General features: G+C 47.4%; 1 protein-coding gene across 1 annotated transcript; it reads left to right on the plus strand.

The window, feature by feature from the left end:
* Positions 1 to 652: 652 nt before the first annotated feature.
* On the plus strand, positions 653 to 23,320 carry LOC144123640 (uncharacterized). The gene is made up of 3 exons (XM_077656437.1): positions 653 to 837; positions 22,662 to 22,867; positions 23,098 to 23,320. Exons 1-3 carry the CDS (start codon positions 668 to 670, stop codon positions 23,274 to 23,276), a joined length of 555 nt encoding a protein of 184 aa, XP_077512563.1. The 5' UTR covers positions 653 to 667; the 3' UTR covers positions 23,277 to 23,320.
* Positions 23,321 to 25,796: the final 2,476 nt, after the last annotated feature.

A 25,796-nucleotide genomic window follows, 5' to 3' on the forward strand; every position in this document is an offset into this window, starting at 1 on the left:
TGTTACTTTCAAAGCACTTTATATATCTTATCTACTGAGATATTATCTTTATCTCATATACATTGACTAATGAGCTGATTAGCTGACGGAAGGTTAGCCATCAAATGCTTTCGCGAAGGCTGCGTGTCAAGCTTGCCAACACTGACTCACCACGCGTCGGGTTTAGCGCAACCAGCCGTATGCGCGTCTATAGATTTTGAGTGTGCTTGAGTAACCTGCTCATCAAGCTTGTACGTATATTACTATAAAAGCAAGATTTATTTGAACACCACCCTCATTCATTATCGGCCCGCTCGCCCGAAACTATAATGACCTGCGGCGAAGAGTCTTCTCAGCGGTCTGGCTTTGTATGATTTATTCGCACGCTCGACAAGTTGACGCACTCTTCCATTCTCCAGGCTTTGCGAGCTACAGCCACGCAACAGCGACTCAACGTGTCCGTCTCGTTGTTCGGTGGGACGGGGGGGCGCTAAAGCGTTCCCATACTGGTGCATCTAAATTTACCCGGTCCCATGCCTCGCGGCCTGTCCCGCAGTGCCGTGGCGTCATCGCCTAGCCTCAGTACAGTGCTGTCATACGGTCGTGACGTGACGCTACTGCGTGACGCGGAGCATGCGTGGGGAGCCCCTCGTGGGTGCAGCGAGTTGGGCGGGCGGCGGCCAATGGGATGACGCGGCGGCGACCCGTGGGCCGCCCCGGGTTCCGCCCCCGGGCCGACAAAAAGGGCCGCGCGTCGGACCACCGGCGCCGCAGCATCGAAGGACAGCGGAGCGCTGCACACCCGCACCCCGCGCCGAGACGCCCCGCGCTGTGCCGGACCCTCGGACAGCCTAGACGGTGAGGCGACGCTCCGGATCTCGTTGGGTGCATGCCTGTTGGCTTCCCGTAGAAACGACGGCCGCGGTTTTGGAAAACAGTGCGAGCGAATAATCTGCGGCCGGGTAAATTTCATGGTGTGACATTTTTCTACGCCTTCATGTCATTTCATTTCGGCAGGTTTACACCGAAGACTGTTTAAACAGACTGCTAGCGCTACCTGCCAGAGATGCTAGCTTATTGCGGATTGCAGAAATGGATGTCTGCCTCAGCGCAGCATGCCTTGCATATAGAGGGGGAGACAAATTGAACTTTATTGCAGCGGAAGACTAGGCGTCGAGTACACCTTGTGGTAGAGTCATAAACATTGCGTAATGATGCACATATTGCATCCTAATCAAACTGCCCAGCAGGGTGAACAATTATGCTGATGTCAGGCGCTTAACTAAGCTGAAGAATTTTAGAGGAAGTCGAAAAATACTAATCAATTCCATGTAGGAAGGCTTGTGTCGTGCGCCCGTCACTTGCGTTTTTAAGCTACCGACGGTTGAAAGATTTTTAAGGTGTTAAACTTTGTCTTAGCAGTAAACCCGATGCCACTTTTTGGTTTCCTCCAGCGCTCTGTCGCTTTTCTAGCTGTTTAGGAGGTTGGTTGTCATTTAAGAAACTTAAGAGTTATCTGCCTGCAACACGCGTTTGCTCTTCGTGCGAAACTGCCAACCGTTCAGTGGAGCTCAAATTTCAAGAGCAGGTGCACGTTGTAATTCACCTGCAGCTGCAGTGCAAACCCGAGTGGCACAACTAGCAAGGAGAGCGTTCGAAAAAGTGGAAGGCGAACACGTTATACCTTGTATACCTATGGCTTACCAAATGCCTCTTCTAGAATGTGTTTTTGTATTTCTTGATTAATTCGATCCCTAATCCCTAAGCACAATCTCTGACCATGGTTCTAATGTTCCTGTTTGAACAGTCGCAGCCGCAAATTAAAAGAAGAACAACGACTGGAATTATTCCATAATAATCTAAGGCTTGATGTGAGCGGTCGACTCTTTTTCACCAAAACGATTGGGTACATAGGAAAACTACCTATACCTAGCGCCCTCTCCTTGGGGAAGAGGCAACAGGTGCATCGCTCATTCTCAGGCCCACCTTCATCACATTCTTGGTATTCATCAGGTGGATGAATGGGTATTGGTTTAAGACGCAGTGCGACAGAGACGCTGTAAGTCTAGTGTTGTAACAGAGGACAGGGAGATTTAAGGGTCCGCTATTTCAACAGGACATCGGCGGTCAAGTTTTTGTCTCCTCTCCCTGAATGGAGCGATCCGGATATAGCTATTTTTTCCAGAGTCAATAGGATCGATCAGGACCGAGAGGAAATGGTGCGACATCTAAAGGGCCCTATCTGAAAGTACAATGCGTTCAATTGAGTCACTGTGTGCCATTGTATGTGTTCGTACTTACACTGCTTTTACGCCGGTCTCTCGAATGTGTTAATATTACTCCTGTTTGTAATGATAATCGTTCCGTGAATGTCAGTTTCAACATGCGGGTCACATTAAATAGGACAGCACGTTCGCGAAATCACTGATGAAACAAAAAAAGACAAAAGAGGTTAAGAATGATGGCGTATAGTTGCATGGCAGGCCAAATATCGTGGGCATATCTCGTGCTTTGATGAGCCCTGCCAGAGGCGGTGCTACCTGCAGTCAAGCGTTCTCAGATCCGCATGTCGTATAGGCACGGTATACTCCAAACTGCTCTGAACCACGCAACAGAAACGTGCTCACAAGAGACCAAAATCTCCCCTAACGGCTTCTCCTCTTTCAATGAGGGCTCCTCTTGTGATTTCTATATGTGCCCTCTACATGACAAATAATTTCCTGCCCACTTGAGCGAGCGACAACTTCCACATCGGCAAAGCTGCACAGTATGAAAGAAGCAGTCCTGTATACGAGTGACAGCCCGACGGTGGGCCTTATTTGCAGACTTTAATTCACAAAGCCTGTCTGAAGTGTTCAGAACGACTAATCACCTGCCAGTCTTCATTAACAGTGTATACCTGCATCACTTAGCCAGCTTCGCAGGCAGCTGCGTAATATTTCAATGAATTCGAGCACGTCACAGAATTTGGTGAAACGAAAAAGCTGATGAACCGGCCCAAAAAGGTCTTCAGTGGCGGAATTACGGGATGTATTTTTTTACTACAATATCTAGTTCATCACAAATTGATATATAAGGTTATGAAAAAAAAACGATGAGCTCTGGAGCTTACCGCCCAATCATTATGTGTTCTTACATTCTACTTACCCGCACTTAAAATCAAAACATCCGTAACGACATCATCGGCATCTGGAATCTCACTACTATCGATTTCGTCTGAGCACAGCATTTCCGAACAGCTATACCACTACCGCTTGGGACAATAAAATCAGTCCGAACTGGGATAGTTGCCGCTCAGTCGAAACTGTCGCACATTTTTTGGAATGGCTAGCTTAAACAAACAGGCAGACATGTTACAAGTTTAAAACGAAGACCATTAGGCAAATACCACTGACCGTGAAATGTATTTTAGGTTCCTTCGCATTGGAGCAGCGCCGCGCACTGAACTTCGAACTTTATTTCTCGACTAGGCTAGAGGAGGCAAGGTCCAAAGGCGCAAAAGGCCTCACAAATGTCCCAGCCCGCCACCATACTCAGTTACAACAGCGGTGATAATTCACTCTCAAAAACATTCGTATAGAAAGGTACTTAATTGCACGTCTGCCGGACATTGGACTTCTAAACAAGCTTAAGATGTTTTTTTTTAATCCCTCATGAGACTTATTCAAATTGAGTTTTCTGAACACATTTGTATTTTTCAATTTTCTACTTTAAATTATTTCCTCTATTCTACTGCTAGCACCCTCCTCTCCCTAATCCCCCTACCTAATGCCGAGTAGCACGCCTGCGGTTTTCGCATGCAGGCTAAAGTATTTCTTTCTCTCTTTGCCGAAAGGAAGGAAAGTAGGCGACAAGAGGTGTTTCTTCACCAAATTTTACACTATCATGGGTGAGCTACTCACTCCGTTCACTCCGTTCCGTTCCGTGCATTTATCCGTCAGCAGTTTACACCGTCATTCGCGCACACCGATGGCGGAGCGTTTCTTTTTTTATAATAAGGAAGTAATTACTCACTGACATCCATCCGAACACAGCCATACGTCTACAAAAGAAAGCTATACAGCTTTCTCAGAAACTTCGCAGTTAAAAAAAAAATTCGACCTGGTCCGGGGTTCGAACCCGGGACAACCGCTTCACCGCAGCAGTCGCTCTACCAACTGAGCTAACGAAGTGAGCTATTGTGAGCCACTCCGTATAATAAGCTGTTATTTATGGAGCAAAATCGATGCCATGCAAACAAGACATTTTCGAGGGTATTGCAAGAAACAACAACAACAACAACAACAACAACAAACAGAAAACGACGTCTTCCGAGCCAGTAACACGGAGCCTTCACGACAACGAAGGCTTCTGCAGTCGATGAAGAAAGCCAGGGGGCGGTCTCTTGTCGCCAGCTTGCGTGCGCACTGACGGAACGCACCTGCGATGCTGAGATAGAAGCGTGTAATTAGGTTTCGCCTGCGCCGGGCGGTCGGCGGATGCACGCTATCGGACGCTCGCCGAATGGATTGCGAAACCGCGCTTTCAGGCTATTCGAGAACTCCGGTTGATGCAGCAGAGAAATGAGAATGATTTCTTCTCGATAACAAATTGCTTGGCGCGCGCGATGCAGTTAATTTCGTGGAGCCAAGATTTCGGGTACGTGATGTTCGTTTGAAACTTCACGAATGTTCGGTTGTAAATATTGCCCTCACCGCCCCCCCCCCCCCCTCCCTCATAACAGTGTAGTCTGTCGAAAGGCGTACGGCACTTTACTTTCTGAATCACAGCGCAGGTTGTGTAGTGTGACAAATCAAAGATGTATTCAACTAAGGCGCTGAGAAACGCGTCAGGATCGCGCTAGTGTAAGTTGACTGCAGTCTACACTGCCTGTTAAATTAAAGGCAAATTCTTATCGAAGTTATCGCTCATCTAGGCGCCCGCTGTGCAAGTTGGAGGGAGGAGTTGGGCGAGCGGCTGTTGTGTAAGTTATCCTCTTCAGAACGCCCAACGCGCCACGAAAACTCCACAGCACATGATTTTCGTTGACTGCGTTGCACTAAACAACGTCTAATTAGACCTTTAAGAGTCATCACAGCAGCGGTGGAGGTATTTTGCGCTTCGTGATCGGTCCCAGGGACGTCGCGACTTCTGGTACACCAACCACATTGAATTACGTGAAAATACGGTTCCACAGCAGTAGCGTGACAGGTGTTGGCTTGCGTCTGGAATGACCCACTCCTCGAAGTTTCTCCGGGCACCCATCTTATAAAGGGGGCGGTCGAATGAGTATGGCCATCGCAGATGGTCGCTATTGGGCATGGTATCGTCAAGTCAGTATATAAGACCAGGAAATTTGCTGAAATAGTGTGACAACAGCTGGCGTAGGGCAGGAATAATTGGCAACCAATGGAAGAGGCTTTGTCATGCAGTGGATGTAGGCGGAGCTGATAGCGATGACGGTGGCATGCATTGCAGCATCTGACTTTCCGGTCGTTTCTGAAGATACTATGACGCAGTTATGGTATCCTAGCACTGCTATTGGTAGCCCGATGAAAGAAAGTCTGGGTCTTCCCACTCACTTAATTGCGATGCCACTGACAAATATTACTCGAGTGTGTTCGCTGATATTTGGCGTCGCCATTCTCAAGCTGTGAAGCATTATCTTTCGTTCACGTGTGCGAGCAGCGTACTTAATTTTCGCGGTGACAATTTTCACGCCATCTTTACTGGTGCTAAAGTAAACAATGTCTTTCCTCAGGATGGACAAATCGCTGTTTGCCACCGTGGACTGAGCGGTGCAACAAATCACTCTCCAGGCGCCTTGGTCATAGCGAACGACGAGAGTCGGAGCTGGTGAACAACGTCACACCCCATGTGACGAGTAAAAACTTATATTTCTGTGCAAATTTAAATTATATTCCGACTGTATCCAATTATGATTGTTATCGCCTTTCATCAGAAGCTCTGGCAAAGACACGCCCCATTATCTCTGGGATTACCCATTGAGTGCTGGGCACGACTAGAATGGTATAAAAACGAAGGGAAAGAAATATTATATATCAGGCTGGTGCGATCGCAAGGAAGTGACACGACGATAATAATAATTGGTTTTGGGGGAATGGAAATGGCGCAGTATCTGTCTCATACATCGTTGGACACCTGAACCGCGCCGTAAGGGAAGGGATAAAGGAGGGAGCGAAAGAAGAAAGGAAGAGGTGCCGTAGTGGAGGGCTCCGGAATAATTTCGACCACCTGGGGATCTTTAACGTGCACTGACATCGCACAGCACACGGGCGCCTCAGTGTTTTTCCTCCATAAAAACGCAGCCGCCGCGGTCGGGTTCGAACCCGGGAACTCACTCGTCAAAACCCGCCGAATTTACTTTCCGCCTTCAGATCGATATGAGCCGGGCACTTGCGGTGTGTATCAGATATTCGCTAATTGCCTTCGTCAATATTCGCACCCCAGAATTCGATTTTATTTTCCTGTTCAACTTTCGAATCCTCTGCTTTACTTTAAACTTGCACCGTGGTTTTGCACTATTAGCTAACCAAGAGAACCCTTCTTGGTGGAAAATAAAGCAGCAGTTCTTACAATCAGCGTTTGCGCCGTCCTTATTCTCGCCCTGCTTTCGCGCTTTCAAATTGGAGCTTAGAAGAACATTGAGGACAACTCCATCCACATTATCGTTCTCAGTAAAAGTTGATTCTATGACCTTTTCTGGTTGTGCTGAGGTTTGTTCGGCAGCCGAATACGCATTAAGCGGAGAAAATTGGATTCAAATAATCTTCCTGCCAATCGATCCAATTCTGTGACGTCCTTGCCGAAAAGGACGGGTTGCTGCTGTTTTGAGGTGAATGGCGTTGTAGCGTAGCCTCTTGGATCAGCATCCAAAAATCGTAGCCAACGAACGCATTTTACTTGCGAAATCGACCGGCGGTGGCGACACCTGCATTTCGTTTTTTGCCCTTTTCTAGCTTGCAAAGGGTCCATTTTCTGTAAGAGCGGTCTCGTCGTGATTAGAAAGCGGCACCCTATCAAAATAGGTGAACTTCGATTTGTCTTGGGTGTCCCTTTAAATAGTAACTGACCCGATTTCAACTAGCCCAACTAGCTCAACTAGCTCAACTAACAACCAGCCCAACTTGACATCCTACTAAAGCTCTATTCGCTCACTATATATAGTGACCTGTCGAGGAGTGTTCTCGTAGGTTTAGAACGGCAAATGGTTTGGAAAGGGTGAGCTGCCCGCTCAGTAGATTTAATAAAAAATAAAAAAGTATTTTTTTTTGTTTAGACAGAAGCAAGTGCGGTATATTACTGCATCATACCGGGCTGAACTCAAGCTTCAACCCGCCCATGTTTACAAGCAACCAGGACCTGCGACTCATATTAAATACTTCTCTCTTGCTCTCTACCACAGCGCTTTTAAAAAATAACGCTTGACCTTAAGTATCGCGTAAACAGTCCCGCTGGTGTCACGTACCCCACAGGACTGAAATAGAGCCGGCACCGAGTGGTGGATGACATTGCTGATAAATGTTTCTAGTTTCACAGCCGAAGTGATAGCTCAGCTGGTGGAGAATGGCAGACTTGTATACGGTCCCGTAGAGTTTTACACTGGAGAAAAAGCCTTGTGCTGTGACAATGCGTATGTATATGCAAAACGCGTGTTCTTGAAGAGAGAGGCGGGGCTTGCCGAACAGAAGCGGCAACGGCAGAGATAAAATATCTACATAAATCATGTCCGGGTCCACCGCCTTCGAGTTAAGGGTCAAATGTCTTACCCAACGATGGTGAGAACGGGGGTGACCAGTGAAGAAGTCGTTTTGTCCAGCTGCGCTACCCAGTTCTCCCATGTGATTTCGGAGCTGGGAAGTGGGTGACGTTGCGCTGCGCATAACTGTACTACAGTCTCAGTGTGGGGCATTCCTAGAGGTACAGTTCCAGTGTGTATGGTCCGAGTTTGGGTACACGGAGCCGCACATTTGCACTCGGATGTTTTGGAGCCCTTTCGCATTCTGTGTAAGTTTAAGACACTACGTAATCAATGAAGTAATTGTGGATGCGTCATCGGGACGGAGATACCTTACGTCAGTTTCTACAAGCACAGGCGCGCGCAGCCACGCAGGGCTTCGGAGTATATACGTGCTTGACCTCGCGTGCTTATTACACCTACGGTAGCAGTGATTCGCTCAGAAAACACCCAGTGGTTAGCATCGACTGCACCGTTTCCCTCTGTGCGCTCTTCATAGAATGAAAGTTAGCAGCCTAAATTGGGTGACCAGTTGGTCAAACATAAGATTGGATTCAAGACCGTAGCTTTAAAACATCACGTAGAAAATATGGAGACAAGACGGACTTCGCCTTTTCCACGTGGTGTTTCAAAGCGTCATTCTTCGTTCCTCATCGAACACACAAAAAAGTATCGAGCCCTCGGCAATTGCATTCTCCAATTTCCTGATGTGTTCCAGGAATGTAGGAGCTTGCGCCGACCGAAAGGTCTGCGCGAGTCTTCGATTGCAGCCACCGACCCGACATGCTCAAGAGAAAAAACTACGAGCTCGACATTGATTGACAGCTTGCGTCTTAGTTTCTTCGCATCTCGATATGCAGTTCGCGTGAGCTCACGTAGCCACACGATTCAGTCTTTCGCTCTGAAAGATGAAGACACCGCCGCGAAGCGCACTTCTCGATTTTACAGCGACAGCAGTCCAGGCGGGACTGATCACAGACATTCTAATTACCTCCAGGAAGAGAAGAGGCGCTTCGGTTGCTTATCTGCCATGGGTAGGCGCAAGAATGTTGGGAAGGGGACACTTCGAATAGGCTTGGCTGCAATGTTTGGCATAAAAAGTGTATTCAGTCCTAAGACAATACCACTTCTCTCAAGGAAGACCTGGAAGATAACATATGAACATATGTTTTATTATATATAGACACACATAAACAAAATGTTTTCATCCTGCAAGATATGCTGTGATACACTTTATACGAGCCTAGTACTAAAGAGTCACTTGCGTTAAGTTCATTAAAGAAGTGAAAAACTTAAAAAATTTAATCACCGCAGAGTAGGAATCATCGCGACGCAGCAGCGATTCCGCCTCTGAATCCACGTTGCCTCTAAATCGCGTTGCGGGGCTCTTCTATCATCCGTGGATGCTCTAAGGTTCGGGTGGTTGACGAGATTTATGCTCATCTTTAGGTTGTTTTGAAAGCTGTCGATGCAAAATGAGCAACGCTGCACTGTCCAGAAGCAAACACGGTGGACTGTATATTTTGCAAGAGTTTGTACATTATGTTTGAAGTTCCTTTAGTGTAGTCCCATCCTCGTTCCAAGTTTCGGAGCACTTTTTCTGATCAGTTCGTTTCCAATTGGGCTCAAGAAAAATGGGGACAACAACGTGAGCTAAGCTGCGGGTCAAACGCTACATCTTATGTCGGACAACTAAGTATCACGCGGGAATTTTAGGCTCACTATATCACTCGGGCTGTGTCAGTTGATCCATCCTCCATAGGTGAGAATGCCAGAGCAGCGGAAATGAAATTATTGAAATCATATATTAAACTGTGCTTGCGTTTTCAGCCATATGAATGAATGAATGAATGAATGAATGAATGAATGAATGAATGAATGAATGAATGAATGAATGAATGAAACACCCTGTCGAGCAAGCAATCCGTTAATTTGCCGAGATAAGAGTCGTATCGCCGTTATTTAGACACCTTGTGCAGTTAACATCGCCTCCAGGTGTATACATTCTAATGTGACGTCCTTGTGGCAATTGTGGCAGGTAGTGACCTAACTTTGTGTCTACCGCATGCGTGGATGGAAGCACCCGATGTTTTTTAAAAACCAATTTGACTACCCCTGGATACGCCTGATATTTGTTATTCCAGTTTCTTCAGGTTAACTACGAGGCCTTGAAGCCTATACGACAGCTGTTTGCTGTAAACCGAGTTAGAGTTCGGTAAAACCGCTTGAGCATGGTTTCAAAAGACGGGTAATGAAAAATCACTGATGGAGCTGTGCCGTTCGGTTCATTTGGGTGAACACTTATATAAGGATAACATTTGTTTCTTAACTTCTCCTGTTCTTGTTCAGTGCTTCGTCAACGTTCTCCAGAGACCGCTTTAGCTTATTCGTTAAAACTGTTTTGTGCGGTATGCCCAATCCGTATCGCCAACCCGTAGCGGAGTCCACGCTCCGCCACAAAGCTGCGAAAGACGCCGCTTCGTAGCTTGTCGATTGGTTATTGGTCATAGATATCGGGACTCCACAAATGACGCAGCCGGCGCTGTGGTGCCCGCGTTAAAGGCCCACTCTTCTAGGCTACATACTGCGCAGTATAATTAACACGCTTTTCAGGCGAAGCTTAAATGCTTAATTAATGATGTTCCTTCTCCACCCTTACAGAAACTCCTCGAAAAAAAAAAAGTGCGCGTGTTCACAGACGCACCGATACTGCATCGGAGCCTAGAAAGCATGTACCCGCAAACTTCCACTGTATGCAGAGCCCAACGGGATCGTGATATTACACTCACTAAGCTCGAGCTCGAAGGCAGTCTGCCAAGTCGCGCAAAGGCGACCTTATACGGCCGTCGTCATTTCTCGGGCGGAGTCCCCGCAGCTGTGACAGGCTCCTTGGCCGGCGCTTGCCGGAGGGTATCTTACGGTTTCGGCAGCGATCGACCAGTAACCCCCCCCCCCCCCCCCCCCCTCTTGCCATCCCCGTTTGCTCCCTTACAAGCCATGAGATTATCCCCCAAGCCGCGCCGTGGACACGGCGCCTGCAGGCTTGCCTCGTCTGGGCCCCGGTGATTTGCGACACCTGGCGGCACTTTTATGGGCTCAGGCGACGGCGGCCGCTGGCGTGTACGGCACGAAGACTTAAAATACCTACGTTTCCTACTGTTAGCGCCGGGGCCACGATTAGAATCAGACGGAGTATTTGGAGAGAGAGCATGTTGTGATCGAAAATGACGTTTTTGGTTGTCGATGCAACTAATCAACACGAATTCACACACGTATAATAGCCAATTCTCGTTTATTAGAGCTCGCTGAATTTGAGATTTCGGTTTATTCGAACTGATGCTTTAGTTATACAACCCCCACCTTCACCCATCTTAATTTCAACTCCGTATAGTTCGAAGAAATTTTCGTACTCCTTCGAATTCAGATTATCGAGATTCAACTGCATAACGTGACATATACATTTTCGTAGCGTTGCTCCCGACTGAGCAGTCTGTTTGAGTGTTTGTTTCCTTCCGATTCCAAGAGAAGGCAAGCGTTTCAGGGGCGGAAGGAAGTCAGTTCGGTAAATAAGGTTAAGAAGTTCGCGGGGATAAGGTGGCCGCTTCTGGCACAGGACCGGGCTAATTGGAGAGATATGGTGTCCGTAGTGGGCGCAATAAGGCTGATGCTGGTGATTGCAAATATGTCTTTTTTTTTACCGGAAACAAAGCTTTTTATAAGGCAGAAAATTGTGTAAAAGCGAAGTACACGCACGGATTCGCACAACTGTGGGCGGTGACGTGTTCATGCGCTTCCTCGAGGAATGCTATTTCGTCGTCAATGGGCAATAACCGCCGAAATACGAGGAGGGCAGCGCGGCAAGCGCAGCCAAGAATGCGAAGAGTGTCATCATTAAAGCAGCTCCAAACAGACGACGGATAGCAGGGCTAGACGCCAACAGTAACGCTGAATCTTTCGCCTCGCATTCTGTGCACTCATGCTGAGTTGGGTTGTTGTTTTTCGTTTCGGCTTCAATGAAACGCTGCGGCCGCGGTCGGGTTCGAACCCGGGTACTGCGGATCAGTAGCCGAGTGCCCTAACCACTGAGCCAACGCGGTGGGTCATGGGGTACCCCGCAGATGACGAATCTGTGGGGGATGTCTTTGTAGTTGGCTGCATTGACGTGGATGGAGTCTTGTAGTCTCTGCAAGTGTCGATGCGTACCTCTGGTTCTTGCCTCCTGCTGACCGTATTCGGTTTGCGGGTTTATGTTCTTGGGTAGAGGCCTTATTCGAATCTTTTTTTCGTATATGGCTAGGAACGGCGCCTGGGTGGTCCGCCTTAGGAACTTATCTGCGCAGTCGAAAGATGGATATGCTTTGAGATATGCTGAAAGATATCTGCCAAGTACCACTTCAGGCACTAACACCTTTAATTTGGCTCATTAAAGAAAAAGTTTCTCATTGTGAGCAATCATGCATGCAGTACGCGTGAGGCGCCGGCAGCCAAGGCTGGATATTAGTGCCTTTCATTCGATGTGCTCGTTCTTTACTGCGAAGCTGTAGCACACAAATGCGGCATGTAGCTAAATTGGTATTAACGGTACGCGCGCTAACGCGAGAAAACGTTCAACCAGGTGATGTGTGTTCGTCAAGACTTTACGTGTATTCCCCGCAGGCAGCTATGGCCGGCTGGTGGCAGCCTATGCAGTTGGGTGGAACATATTATTAGTCTTTTCCACTTACAACCGGCAGGAAACAATTCACGAACTTAGAAAACGCAACAACCTCAGCAGAGCCACTGACAATGGTCGTCTGCAATCATACTTGCTGCATGGTTAGTCAAAAAGTGGTAGGGTTTTAGCGTAGTTAAACCGAGTAGACGCGCGAAAGCGTATGTTTAAACTGGTTGGCTCATGGCTTTGCTTTGCTGGGTCGTCGGCACGTCTGGCGATGGTATTAGACTCAGGTTAAGCTCTGATCTGATTTGTTGGCGCCGGAGGCGGAACTTGACGAAGACGACTACGTGCAATGCACAGTGCGAGGGTGTGTTGCAGTTTACCACGAGGCGCGCTGGGCTGCGGTGATAGCCTAGTTTTCTCGTGCAGTGGCCAGTGAAGCTGTTTTCTTCGCGCCACCTCGGGTTCAAAACCCAGTCACGGCAATATTTATTTCATTTCTGCACCCTCCTGGTCAGGGACGTCTTAAAGCTACATTAGATTAGCTGAAAGTTTAGTTTCTCAACATAGTTTCGAAGTTTACTAGAAGGAGAAAAATAATCATGATAGTGACTGTCACATGGTGAAAAGAAAAAAAAATTAAAAGAACATTTCAAAATCATGACCCTAAATATATTTACTTGACGGCAAGCCGCTGAATACAGAATGGCTTGACAAATGGCTATGGCATGATCTAATGGCTGCGGGCCTGGCGCGAGCGCTCCGTGCCTCGCCACTGCCCCCTTCGTCTTCTTCTAGTTCTTGACAATATTAATGGATCATAGCACGCATTACAAAAACACAGCAACAAAAAGCAATAATATAGCCCACAATCCAAAGTCAATTAGCATTAAAAAACACGAAGCCAGAATATATAAGCACACTGTATGTTGTAGGTCCACAATGTAGCCGCCATTGTGAAGCTCTCAAGAGCGCTCGGGTTTCGCTCTCGGCGCATATATATATATATATATATATATATATATATATATATATATATATATATATATATATATATATATATATATATATATATATATATATATATATATATATATATATATATATATATATATATATATATATATATATATATATATATATATATATATATATAGTGGACCTATTAGGATCTTTAAAACGGGACGCTGGAATGTTTGGTTCAGCAGTGATTGCGACGAGACCGTATACGTTTGGATAGCCCGATTTAAGAGCTCTCACCCACGTGACGCACAGCGCCGATAGCGCAGGCAGCAATCACTCTGCTGCCGGCCACGTTAATGAAGTAGCTGCAGGCCCACCTGCGCCGCCCGATGCGGCGCTGTCGAAACCGCGAACTAACGTCAGTGACGGCCGATCCATTCTCGGCTCTCTGGCCGGAACGCTGGCGAAGCTGTGCACACGTTGCGCCTCTGTTCTGATACAGATGGGCTTGCATCGCCGACTCGCAGATCTGGATCATTTCTGTGCATGTGCATGGATCCGTCTACGGCTAGGAGTCAGTTTAACGCTCTGACGAACGCGAACATAAGTGAGCCTCCCATGAGCTAGACGATATTCGTTAGGGTACGAAAATCGAATACTCTTGCGACGGTGTGTACTGCTAATGGCCTCCGGCGTGTTATTTCGGCATGCGGTCTTAGTGGTCTTTGGCCGGCTCACTTTCGGAATTGTGCTGCCACAATTGAAGGGTAATTTCACATTTCCTAGTTAGGGACACAGGGACCTCACTAGTGAATCTAGAGCTCGCATTTGATGCACGTGATGTTGAAGTGCAGATTTTACGCAGTCCTGCAGGCAGACAGCATTTATGAAACGCTGGCGGCCTCGAAACAGGAGCAGCAAGGAAATATTGGAAGAGAAAACAATGTTAATGCAGAATTGCATTACTTCGCGCGCAAGGCAATATATGTGGCCTGTCTTGCACGGAACAAACTATAGGGCCGAAATTTCCTACGCATAATTTGGCTGCCATTGATTAGAATTAGGATTGCTACCGAGTAATTAACTTCCTGCATAGTATGTCAAGATGTCTGGAGGAAAATTTCGGTCGCGATGGAGCACACCTCCTTTTACTTTTTGGAAGCCAAAATATGCGAAAAACGCCCACGGTCATGCAGGTATACACAGTTCGAATACTAGACCACGTGACACTGCTCAAGCGGGCAGCCCTGGCTTTTAATGAGAACGAAAGCCTCTAAGACCACTGCGGTGGGCCTAGAGGCCGACTTAAGCGAGCGTTTCTCTATCGTGACTGGTATGTCACTAAATTAGGTTTTCTGCACCTCGCCTCCGTTGGAATGCGAGTATCGCCCCTAAAGAAAATTAGGCTGAAAGCTCTCTCGCGAATTAACCCCTGGCCAAAAACAGTAAAGTTGCAAAAAAAAAAACAACAAAGAACGTAGCTAAGGCGCAGAGGTGGGGTATGTGAGGTATGTCGGATTTAACGTCCAGAAGCGGTACTTCGGCTTGAGGTACTTCGCAGTAGAGTGCTCCGAATTAACAACGTCGGGTTCAGAGCTGCAAAAAGTAAGAAAAGAAGATTAAGTGACAGATTGTGTGTGACGAAGGAAAGAGGCTAAGTAATCAGAGACACAAAACACGTGCCACGGTTACCAAGCTTGCGGCAGAGTCGTTCGACGAAGGAAAGCCAGGCCCGGGCCTACCGATTCGCGTTTCGTTGGCAAGGCTGAGGATGTGACCGCGGATCAGGCAGTGTCTGCTGTAGGGGCTCTAATAGCCAGCGAGAGCTGGTTTGTTTATACGAGGGAACATGGACGGGTACACGGAACAGGCGGCACCGCGACTTCCGCCATTACGCTTTTCTCTTCCTTTCGTACCGGTTGTGTGCTCTTCATAACCCGATGTGTGAAGTGTTGTGCCCGATCGCGCCAAGGCCCGGCGTCGAACTCCAACGCACGCATCCCGAGTGTCGACTGCGAAGCAGTAAGGGGGCCGTGCAGTGAGGTAGAGAGGGCATCACATCAGTTCGCTGTGACCCTATACCCAATTCAAAACAGGGATACAAAGCATTGATGAAATGGAAGACCAGCAGACACGCTGCTCTGCAGCCGTCTAATCGCAGCCGCTTCAATGATCTCGCGCGTTGCTTGGCTCCCGTGTTTGCGAAGCATTCTAATTTTGCAATTTCTGAGTGACACATATGAAACTATGCGAAGTGTTGACAGAATGACAAAAAAAAACCTAAGATAAACTCGCTTGTGGCACAAAACACAATTCCCCGGACACAGAAACAGCTTCATAATGTGCACAGAGCCGTGGTTAATTGCCTACCATTGACAAATGGCAAATAAAAAAAAGGGGCGAGGGAATCGGAGAAGGCGGGCAGGTGGCTGTACGGAAGTTTAAAGGATACTCACATAATGTCGTCAAAGCTTTTACCAGGAACCCAGGCATTGATTGCCAGAACTGGCGAAGCACCCCAAGGTTAGTAAAAGGTAAAGTTCTTCGCAAATACCGTAGCCAAACATTGTGCGAGAACATTTAAGCGGCTGAGATTAGAGCGCTTGCTGCGTAGCGTAAATATACTGTCGACTGGGGCTAGTTGGTTCGTGGCGTTGGGAAAATGTTAATGGTGTTCGATTAAACATGACCAGTGTGTTAGCTGTCCTTCCATTTCATTTACAAACAAAAAGCCTCGATTTCCGTCGGCGAAATTATTGCGAATTTCCTTCGGGTCAGTTCACTTTTAAAAGGGGCGCATTTTCAAGTCTTCATGTTCAATTCTTTACTCACTTTGTTTAATCCTTTTCTTCTCACGCGTTTCAGACCGGTTTTGCTGCGCTGTTTTTTTTAATATTTTATGTTAACTATGCAACTGTTTGGTGATTTGAACCTAGATTTTTTTTCTCTTTTTCATTTATATTTGAATTAAAATTTTGTCACTTTTTGTTCGCATTGTACTTCAGCAGCTTCCTGTCTTTGCTCCAGCAAGTTAGGTTCATTTTGCCATTTACAGCCATGTTTATCATGTGTACATCATGCAGAAGTTCCTCGGTGTGGCGACAGTTTTTAGCGGCTGTAGAAGTTTCTTGGAAGGGGGTTACACACTTTCACAAACAGCTTTTGTGCGTCACGCTATGAACGGTCTGAGCGCTTATTATTCGACCGAAATAACGTGGTTCCTCCTTCTTATTTTGAAAACAATTTTCCTTGCATTAAAGTTGAAAGCGAGAGCCTGTGTCGTTACCTCTCTTTGCCCCGCCCTCTCCACCGTGCATTGAAACCATAACGTAAGATCACCTTTATAGGCTGTATTAAGAAGAGAAACAGCATCCTTGGCGTCATTCAGAGACCAGCCTTACTTTTAGGCCGGGCAGCTCTCCGTGGCCGGCCATCGTTATATCCGTTGTTGCCATTGTTGGTGGTGATGGTAATGATGATGATGGTGGATGGATGGATGGGTGGATACGGCTGAACCCTTTAAATCGGGCGGTTGCTCAAGCCACCTAGCCATGACTTATGAAATTTTACTCTTCTCTTGATTTTAGCCACCAATCGTATAACCTTCGCTTGGTCACTTCTACCCGCTTAAAATCTACTTTCCCTTCACTGTCCTTAAACACCAATGCCTTGGATAAATCAGCCCCGCTGCTTTCCACTGTAGGGTGAAGCCCTTTACAGAAAAGTATCAAGTGTTCAGCCGTTTCCTCCTCCTCTCCGCACGCAACGCACAACATGTCTATCTCGTGGTACCCGACTCTATATGTCTTAGTCCGCAAAACTCCCGTCCTGGCCTCAAACAACAAAGGGCTTCCCCTACAATTATCATAGATATTTTCTTTGGCAATTTCCTGCTTAAAAATCCTGTATGTTCCCAGCGCTGATTTCGTCAGCATCCCTGTTTTCCACAGAGCTCTCTCAGTTTCTTTAACCTTTTTCTTCACCGATAATTGCTGATCTGCCCCCCTACTGCTGTCCATGTACTTGCTTGTAAATGTTCTAGTTCGGTTTCTTCATTTCGTGTCAACATTCCTTATATACAGGTATCTGAAAACTTTCTTAGTCCACTGCTTTTCCCCCATTTTTCTCGATCGCTCCTCAAATGCTATCTTACTGCTAGCTTCTCTGCTCTCGAACGACGCCCATCCCATATCACCTTGTACCCCCCGATTTGGTGTATTGCCATGTGCTCCCAAAGCTAGCCTCCCTACGCCACGTTGTTTAATTTCTAACCTTGCTTGAACATCTGGTCTCATGCACAGGACCGCATTACCGAAATTCAGGCTAGGAACCATCACCCCTTTCCAAATACTCTTACCACTTCATACCTATTGTAATTTCACAGTGCCCTGTTTTTAATGACAGCTGCATTTCTACTAGCTTTATTCATTATATATTTTTCATGCTCTGTCAGATACTCAGCAACGTTATTTATCCACACCCCAAGATACTTGTACTCATCCACTACTTCTAGCGTGAACTGCTGTATTCTATGCTCGCCGCCCTCATCATTAAATACCATGACTGCAGATTTTTCCTTACCAAACTTGAAACCTAATCTATCTCCCTCTGTACCACATATGTCTATCAACTTCCAACTTCTGTAAATCTTCCTTGTTGTCAGCCATTAGCACTATATCATCAGCGTATATTAGTCCCTGTAATGACTGCTTAAATTATTCTCCTTGCTTGAAAAAAGAAAGGTTGAAGCCTAGTCCGTTCCTCTCTTGTTTGGCCTCTAACCCTTGCAAGTACAATATAAACAGCAAAGGAGACAGAAGACATCCTTGCCTAAGCCCCCGCTGTATCTCTACAGGCTCTGATACATTTTTTTTCCTATTTTATAAGCACTCTGTTACCTTTGTATATAGCTTTTAAAACTTTAATTACTCCATCTTCCACATCCAATGTGCCGAGTATGTCCCACAGATACTCTTAAATAACGTTGTAGTAGGCTCCCTTAATATCCAGAAATGCTAGCCATAGGGGCCTGTGTTCCTTTTCAGCAATCTCTATGCACTGCGTCAAGGAAAATAGATTGTCCTCCGACCTCCTTTGTTTCCGGAACCAATTTTGTATCTCACTTAGCAGCCCCTCGTCCTCCACCCACACCTGAAATGCTGTCCTTTATAATCTGCATCACCACCCTGTACACCACAGATGTCACTGTTATGGGACGGTAGTTACTTAGGTCAGCTTTGTTCCCCTTTCCCTTATATATCATGTTCATTCTACTTAATCGCCATTCATCGGGGACTTTCCCATCCACTATCATTTTATTCACTACCTGTATTAATGTTTGCTTGGATTTTGGTCCTAGCTTCTTTATTAACATAATCGGAATACCATCTGGCCCTGCTGATGTGCCACTAGGAACCTTCTTCTCTGCCCTTTCCCACTCTCTTTGCTCAAGTGAAGTTATTGCAGTAACCGGTTTATCCTCCTTCGATAAATTATGTGCAACATTTCTTTCTTTAAATTTTTCTGTCATCCTTGTTCCTATGTGTTGTATCGTTTCATCCCCTTCTAGTCGAATACCCTGATATGTAACAATAAACCTTTACTCTAGCCTAGTCTTATTACTCATTGTACTTAGATGTTTCCAGAATTTTTGAACTGCTTTTCTATCCTTTTTATTTACTTTTGACATCCATTGGGCACCCTTTCTTCTAATTTTCTCATTAATCAAATAGGATGCGTCCCTTCTACACTTTATGAAGGTATCCCATTTTCTGTCTACTTCGGGTTTTGGTTCCCCCCTCTTCTTGGAATATCTGTGTTCCCTGGACGCTTCCTGACGTTTCTCTATCGCCCTCTTGACCTCCTCATCCCACCAACTCTTGTGTTTGCGTTTTTTCCCTTTTAGCTTTACTCGCACCTTAGCTAGCTCTAGCTCCAGTAATCGAGTTAATTTGGTATAAGTCCATTCTGTTTCACTATCCTCAAAAATTACTTTCTCAATTTGTTTGGCTGCTGCTTCCAATTGCTTTTCTGAGTAAAAATTCCTCTCTGATTGTTCATCTCGCTTCAGTCCTACGTTGGTTTCTCTTCTGAAACTCAACTTGATACGCTTGGGGTCACTACCTAGACTTCTGGAACCATGTTCATCTATGCTCATTACCCCTAATCTATCATACATCCTCTGTGACATTAGTGCATAATCTATCGTCGAGTGCAGACTCTCTGCCTCCCATGTTATGAGCCCTTCACACTTCTCGGTACTGTTGCATACAACTAAATCATGCCTGTCACACATGTCCTGCAGCATGCTTCCTGTCGAATCTGTGTACCTATCCAGGTCTTCTATATGAAGACGTCCCATAGAAGTTGCGCCATCTGATGGCACACTTTTTCCCTAGGTAAAAAACCAGGTCACACCGAAAATTTGAAGAAAAAAATCAGGTTTAGCCATGAGATTTGCTTTTTCTTCATATGTAAATAAGTTTCGTCACAAGTGCCATTAAACCCGCTTGTTTTCGTTTTCCCAAACTTCAAGTTCCATCTTTCCTCGGCCCGAAGGCTCGGACACGCTAGCCAATGGAGCCCGGGTTCGGGTTAGCCTGTGCGCCACGACAAGGCAGGTAGAACGAATATTTGTCTTGCAACATAATCTACTGCTTCCGGTTAAACTACGTAGGAGGAGTACTGACAGAAATAGTCGTGATTTACGTACAATCATTACAGACTGACCAGTGTGGGGATCAATTACCTGAGCCAGGCCAATACACTTCCTCTGCACGGGTTTATTTTGAACCATTTATAAATTTTATAGTGGCAGTGTATTACTCAATCTTCCCTGGTTAATCCGATGACAGAGACCTTCCAGTCCAGGCCTCCTGACGTCCGACTTTACCCTGTCGACGTTCCGGACGGCATTAACGAAGCATTGGTTCAACGACAATAAAGCACCATTCACTCTTTTTTAGTTTTCCTTTTCTCCACAACCTTCGACGCATGCATCACACTTCGATATCTCAACGAGACAGAGTGCTTCTTAAACCCTGCTATACCGTGAGGCGTTAGACGGCGGGTTTGCCTCGTCATCTTGCAATATTGGAGCCGTGAGTGGCTGACATGATCGAAGAAATGAAGCATCCGCGGCTCTGGAAGACGCCATCATTCACCACACGCGCGGGTGCGAGCTCAAGTTTGGTGGGCGTAATGAAAGAGCAGCTTCGACGAAACATCGAGTGCGCGAAGAAAAGAAACGCGCTCTCGGTCTCGTTTCGGAGGCATCGAACATTTATGAAGAGAAACTTTTAAGCCGGATCTCATCAGGGACCCGGGATTAGACGTCAGCCGCTGTTGCTTTCTTGACGCGACGCCCGGCTGCGCGTTCGCCGCTGTCACGGCCGCTCCTTTTTCGCGATTGGCGAAGGCTCGGCGTCCCAGACGTCAGCATTCGGATGCCGGGCCGGTTCGGCCGACTGTCAGAGCCGCGCTTCGCACGTACGGAGGACCTTTAAGACATTCATGGAATGAGCTTCCGTGTGGGAAGTAAACGGGCATCTTTGTCCTCTCCGCAGTGTCTGTCGACGATCTTCATAGGAAAGGGTAAGGAAGGGTAAGGAAAGGGTAAGCTAAGTGCCTTTTTTTTTTCTGTCAACAGGACATTCGTATAACAGCACTCCGAGAACGGCTCAATACCTTCTAGATCTCGGAGACATCAATATATCAACAGCGACGCTCAATAAGAAACATTCGTACTGGAACGGCAGGGAACGTTCTTACTGGTAGCTTTGATTGTTGAATGCACATTTCGACTGCTTCGGCATTCAGGTCTTCTCGGAGTTTCGCGATAGTTTGTGAACAGGACTAAAAACGTTCCCGAGTTCTACACGAATATTTTGATGATGATAATTGTGAGTTTTTATCGCGCAAGGGCATTTGGGGCCAAAGAGCGCCATGAAACAAGGTATTTTTCGTCTTCTCAAGATGGGGTCAAAGACCCATTTCCCAAGCATTTCACCCTAAAGAAGCCGAGTATGAGGCCAGGGGAAAGCTTGTGCCCATTGTATCACTGTGGGTACCCGGCGGTACTGGGGATGGAACACCGCACCTCCCGCAGGCGAGGCGGATGCGCATACCGCTATAGGCCACCGCTGCGGTGGGGCACGAATATTTTTACTTTTTTCTACTCTCGCACTATTTCGCCCCTCCTCTTTCCCCAGTATGGATTACCCAAGAGGAAAAAAAAAGCTATCGTTCACCTATTTACTTTCGTTGCTATTAAGTTTGCAGTGCTGTTTGAACAGAATTTATCTGTTAAACCTGAAAATGTCACCGCCGTTGTTCGTCAACTTTTGCATGAAAATATTTCTCTAAACAATCTGGGCAGCATCGTCGTGACACGTTAGGTTCTTTGGTTCTTTGCATTTCGCTGCATTTAGTATACCTCGCAGTTCCTCGTAGGTAGCCACTTCGGGGCAAGCACACGAATCAGCAGACATTAATCAATTAAGAAGACTGGCAGGATGTCCAAGCAGAATACGATTCAGTCCCCTCTTCTGACCCGTCGCGGTGGCACGGTGGTTAAGGCGCTCATCTACTGAGCCGGAGTACCATGGTTCGAACCCGACCACGATAGAGGCGAAACGCAAAAGGCACCCGTGTGCTGTGTGATGTCAGTGCACGTTAAAGATCCTCAGGTTGTCGAGATTATTCCGGAGGCCTCCACTACGGCACCCCCTTTTTCCTTTCTTCTTTCACTCCCTCCTTTACTTCTTCACTACGGCGCGGTTCGGGTTTCCACCGAGACATGTGAGACAGTTACTACGTCATTCCCTTTCCTAAAAAAACAATTTTTCCCCTCTTCATCTTTGCTTTCATACCAGATTGTGTCCGACCTTACACAAAGGGCATAGCTCATTTCCTTTTTATCCGGTCCACGAAAAGCCAGCCTAAGCTTAAGATTAGTAACCTGTCAAAATCAGGAAGAACTAAGAGTTACATAGCAGTCGGCACTAGGCGAGTAAACGGGCCGTTATGGCCATTAGTCCTTGACAAGGCCACGCGTTACTCCCTCAAAGACTAATTCTGCAAAACAGACACTAGAACAGTTACCGTCCGCAAAAGTTCGCCGGGAGAACCAAATGCTGCAGTTAACATCATTTTGAGCGGTTCTAAGGTAGGTGCCTGTGCACCTTTGGGGCACATATATCATGCTTGGAGCCATACGTGGACCCCCAAAATGCGCCTGTTTGCTATGCACCTTGTGTTTGGCGCATCATAGCCCCAGTTGCTTTTGCGCCATTAAAATCAATATAACTAATTAACTGCCCGCAGTGCGCACCCGTCGAGCGTGTGCCCAACACCGACAGCCGCTGTCATGGACGCGTCTCGGAGCCTTCTGCTGAGCCTGGCCGCGCTGGCCCTGCTGGGGCCCTCGTTGGCATCCGCCTTCTACCGCGGCCGGCCGGGCAGCAGCCTGGCGCTGGCCAAGAGGCTCGAGACGGAGCTTGCCGAGGACGACGAGTACACCGCGCTGCCCGGTGAGCGCTTTTCCGCGGCCCTGGCGCTAGAAAGCATCGTCACGTATGCTGAGCCAACTGGCAGTCGAGTTTAGCACTGGTAGCGCTAAGACTCGGCCAATAAGCCGCTGGTGATGCCAGCTCGCCTTTTAGCGGAAGGGGCGAGACCCACTAGACTCCTCTCCCCGAGCATCTCTCTGTAAATATAGCCAAATACATGCTTTTCACCACCACCACCACCACCATCGCAGGGGCCTTGGAGGCATTCGAGTGGCGCTCGCGGTTCCCCCCGGCGACGGGCTCGGACATCAGCAGCTTCTACCCCTTCTTCCGGCCCGCGTCGCTGGCCAAGAAGAACAAGGACGCTCCGCACTCCATCGACCCGGCTGGAGCGAACCGCAAGTTCCAGACGCAGGGATGGAGGCGCTGATGACGAGCGCCGGACGTAATTAAAGTTCACCTTCCAACGTTCGCCATCATGTGTGTTGCGTCTTCCTTGCTGGGGCGGGAAGGGATTGAGCGCCGTCTACCAGCAGCTGTAGAAAGCCGTCCACCCAACATGAGCTGGACTACAAGGACCCTTACACATTTTTCCATGTATCGCTGAAGTCCATAAAACGGCATCTGCTTCCCTCAAAGATTCCCTGAAAGGGGCACTCAAGAAAGGTGCGATATTACTGGATGTTGAAGGACGCAGCTTCACCAATACCCATCAGCAAGAATTTTTGATCGCGTTTTGTGGAAGCTGAGTTACCTGTAGCCAAAATTTGAATTTCTGCGTCTTCGCGCCTTTTCCTCCCCTCTCGTCACTTTTTGCACGCTCAAAGGTAGCCGCAGCTCCACCGGCCTCATCGCGGGAATTCCCCGGAAGGCGGAACTTCCTGACACGCCGGAGCGTTGCTAAAAGGTTGAGGCCATGGTTGCTGCGTGAAGCCTGAAATAGTCTAACCAATGGCCATATCTGAGGAGGATTACGCAGGAGCATGCAGCGGAGGAGGGCGCGAGCATGAAAAAGTGGCCGGAAAGGACTCGCCAACTTTATCGCGCGGTTGTCGGTTCTCTGCTGTGTGTAAGAGTGCATTATTTGGCTCAGGTCTTCATGACGAGAACATGCAGAGATTGAGCCACTTTATGTGCTGTCCTCGGAAGGTGTTTCAGATCCTCTAACTCCACCCAGAATTCGACACGGAACAAGCGTCAGGTCTCCGCAGAGTAGACACTTCTAGTGGCGGGAAACAGGTTACCGCCCCAACTTTCCTGAGGTCAAGACAGATAGAAAAAAAAATCATGGGCATATGTAACACTGCCCTACCTCTCCCTATTTCCCACACTTTCTTCTCCTTTTGGAGTGCCTGGCTTCATATGAACTCAGAGGGCCACTTACAGACCCTATAGTGGATCAAGCACTCCTTTCCACAATGGGGCTTAGATTTCGCCATAGTAATGTTGATCCTGTTACTCCTTTTCTCAGACCGCTGATATCTTGAATCGTGCGGGAGCGGCACCCCGCCGTGGCACAATTACCGCTGTCTCTGGTGAGACACTGTAGGATGCTTATTATCGTGCACAAGCTTGTGCGGAAAATTAAAGCTGCTGCTTCACAAGGAGACGCGTGTGCTGGTTTCCAACCCGGAGGCATTGATAACTTGGGAATTTTACTCCCCAGTGGAGTTCGCTATCTTCCTTACGCAATGGCATGTGGAGAACCAGTTTTTTACCGGTCCCCGCTGACGCATTATGGTGTTATTAGTACGCCGCTTCTTTGCTGCTTGTATACATAATGTCGTTGTTAGACCGTGACCTCATACCGCTGCCTCTTGCCTAGCCACAAGATGGCTGCAACACTACACACGGCACCTTGGCAGAACACGTTTAATAGGCATTTATTACTCCTCTATTAGCTTATACTGAAAGTTGGAAAACGCTTCTTTATGGCACAACCTGGCGTAGTGGGTATGGAAGATGCAGGTGACCGGAAGAATGTCTCCGCTTTATCTGCAGCCTCACAGGATGGTGGTAACGTGTCAGCTCATGTTTCGCGTCGTGGAAACAACTTGGACAGACTCTCCAGATAAAAGGGCATCTAGTCACAGACTGAATCTGAGAGTACTCCCTCGTCCACTTACAGCAAGCCCTTCTCGCCGGGCGTCAACTTCTCGCGTACTTTATAACAACCTAAGCTCAGTCGATCGGTACTAGTCTTGCACATGTTACAGAAAATGAATAACCGATTACAATTACAACTACTTATTTTAACGATTACAGAGAAGTAACTGATTGCTATTCCGTTAGTTTCCATCCATCTCTCAACTGCATAGCGCAAATATACACGGACCGGAATGAGATGGTGCGGCTTGCTGGATCAATAATATGTCGCAATACATACATCGGTAGCTTCATCTGCAGTTGTTTTCTAAGTTTAGTTTTCTTCAGCATGTTTTCCACTCTTCCGCGTGAGGACATCAGCAGCAACCATGAAGAGTGTCTCGATGTGCGCCCCAGCTGGAAGTGCGCTGCTTTCAACAAACGAAGACCTTGCGCACCACCTCGAAGCCGCGCAAAGCGCCGTGCTTCGCTGTTCTTCGTGCTCTGAAGGGACGACGCTCAAGCTCACTAAACCTCACATAAGTCGTCGTCGTGAAATGCTAAGCCTGGGACGCGAGGCATGTAAAATGTATGCCGCTCGAGCTTGCATGTGCGGACATCATCACTCGCGCGGTAGGTAGGTAGGTAAACTCTTTTATTGCGCCCAAAAACAGGGGACCAGTCAAAGGACCGGTTGCGCTGACTTAGAGGAGGTCGGCGGGGATCCTTTGGGATGCCGCGGCCTCCACCGCGCGCTGGATAAGCCAGCGTTGGTCTGCTGGCTTGGAAGTACACAGGAGAGACTCCCACGTCTCTGGGGTGTTTGCGTTGTCTCTGTTGTAATGTGGACAAGTCCACACCATGT

This window comes from Amblyomma americanum, chromosome 3, assembly GCF_052857255.1.
Source record: "Amblyomma americanum isolate KBUSLIRL-KWMA chromosome 3, ASM5285725v1, whole genome shotgun sequence".
Lineage (NCBI taxonomy): Eukaryota > Metazoa > Arthropoda > Arachnida > Ixodida > Ixodidae > Amblyomma > Amblyomma americanum.

Bases quoted from the DNA above. Each gene is read 5' to 3' on its own strand.
- LOC144123640 (XM_077656437.1), top strand. From the start codon at position 668: ATGACGCGGCGGCGACCCGTGGGCCGCCCCGGGTTCCGCCCCCGGGCC. The intron at 838-22,661 runs GTGAGGCGACGC...AACTGCCCGCAG, and splicing joins ACCCTCGGACAGCCTAGACG to TGCGCACCCGTCGAGCGTGT. The intron at 22,868-23,097 runs GTGAGCGCTTTT...CCACCATCGCAG, and splicing joins CGAGTACACCGCGCTGCCCG to GGGCCTTGGAGGCATTCGAG.